Raw genomic sequence first — 1,726 nt, forward strand, 5'->3', positions numbered from 1 at the left:
AAGGCTGTTTGTTACTGTGGTGGCTGGGACAGCAGCAGCAGCTATGGTGTCTGGTGGCAATGAGTAGTAGGAAGTGAGACACATACTCCAAGATCAGGAGGAGTTTTCTGACCTTCTCCCTCCTGGCTGAGCAGAGTTGTGGCTGTGGGGCTGAGGCAAGTTCCTGTCCCATCTGCACAGCCAGAGCTGTGAATGTCTGCCCTTTCCTGTTCCAGAGAATGGGAGGGGTTACTCTGTGGCGTGGGACCATTGTCCTCCTCCCTGCAATGTTCACAGTGTGGCATCGTCTGCCACCCTGCTGCCTCTTGCTACTGACAGCCATGTCCTCCTGCTGCTGCCAGAACTGCCTTTCTACTGGGATGTGTTTGGCTGGGCACTGCTCCCTGAATGTGCCGGTGACCATGGATAGGAGGGAGTTGGAGTATTTTTCCTGTACACACAATGGGGCATGTGTAGCTGAGATATTCTCTCACACCACTTATAGTCCTATTTTCTTATTTCTGTCCCTGTCTTGGGAGTGGCTCTGGTCTTTGCCCTACCTGTGTGAATGCTTATGAATCATTTATTTGTCGTGCATCCCTTAGAAAAAATTGATGGAAGGTTTTTTTTTAGTAACAGCACTTTCCTGATGCTTCATTCCCTTATGCTGAAAAATTACAATAGATTTAGACCTTGCTCCTCCATGTGTCTTTCATTTTAATGTCCTGAAAAAGAGACCTAATAACCAAGTACTAATTATTGACACAAATCAAAGAGTAGCCCTGGGAATTTCTTGTGAGCATCATGATCTTTAAACTCCCACCTTCTTTGTTCATCTATCAGGCTCAATCATTGTTTTAGTATAAGTTTGAATAATTAATTTTCTGTTTAAAAGAAAGGATACAGTAAGAGCAAACAGCTGCCTGAATGAGAGGTGTGCTCTCCTGCAGCTGTGGCACTCCCTGTCCCGCTGCCCAGGCAGGACTGTGTTCCTGGGCACTAGCTGATCCCCATCTTCTCCCCTTTCTCCTCTCCCTCTCCAGGTTCCCTGGTCCAAGCAGCACTGACTCAGCCCCCATCGCTGTCAGTGGAGCCGAGTAAGACTGTCCAGCATCCAGATCACCTTGCTCTGGGCTTAGCAGCAGCAGCAGCAGCAGCTATGGTGTTGGCTGGTATCAGCACAAGGTACCGGGCAGTGTCACTGTGATCTATGATAACACCAACAGACCCTCGGGCATCCCTTCACCATTCTCTGGATCCATCTCTGGCACCATGGGCGCATTAACCATCACTGGGGTCCAAGCTGAGGACAAGGCCATGTATTACTGTTGGAGCTACGATGACAGCAGAGCTGATAAAGCTCATGGTGACATGGAGCTACAGGCAAGTGAGGCCTTGATTGTCAAATGTGTTGGTTTTATCTCCTCCTTCCTCTCAGCCATGCAGGGCTGTCTCTTCAGCTTTGGGTTTTCCATTTTCCCTCCCCATGCCCTTCCTTATGTGCTGTGTCTCAAGGCAGCGACTGTGTCTCCAGTGATGGGGCCATGGTACTGGTGAAGCCCTGGTGGGGCTCATCTCCACCGCCAGGTCCACATGAGGGGCAGAGGAGCATGGGACAGTGCTAGGCACTGGCTGACCCCCATCTTCTCCCCTCTCTCCTCTCCCTCTCCAGGTTCCCTGGTCCAGGCAGCGCTGACTCAGCCCTCATCAGTGTCAGTGGAGCCAGGAAAGGCCGTCCAGATCACCT

The 1,726-nt window shown here is 50.8% G+C and overlaps 1 gene segment (V, D, J or C); it reads left to right on the forward strand.

Annotated features, from left to right (window-relative positions):
- Positions 1–1,251: 1,251 nt before the first annotated feature.
- Positions 1,252–1,726, forward strand: part of LOC104402491 — a 1,468-nt gene continuing 993 nt past the window's right edge. The window contains 1 exon segment of the V gene segment in view: positions 1,252–1,366. Within this exon segment, the coding sequence occupies positions 1,252–1,366 (115 nt within the window).

Source organism: Nestor notabilis, unplaced genomic scaffold, assembly GCF_000696875.1.
Source record: "Nestor notabilis isolate BGI_N333 unplaced genomic scaffold, ASM69687v1 scaffold14042, whole genome shotgun sequence".
In the NCBI taxonomy this organism is placed as follows: domain Eukaryota; kingdom Metazoa; phylum Chordata; class Aves; order Psittaciformes; family Psittacidae; genus Nestor; species Nestor notabilis.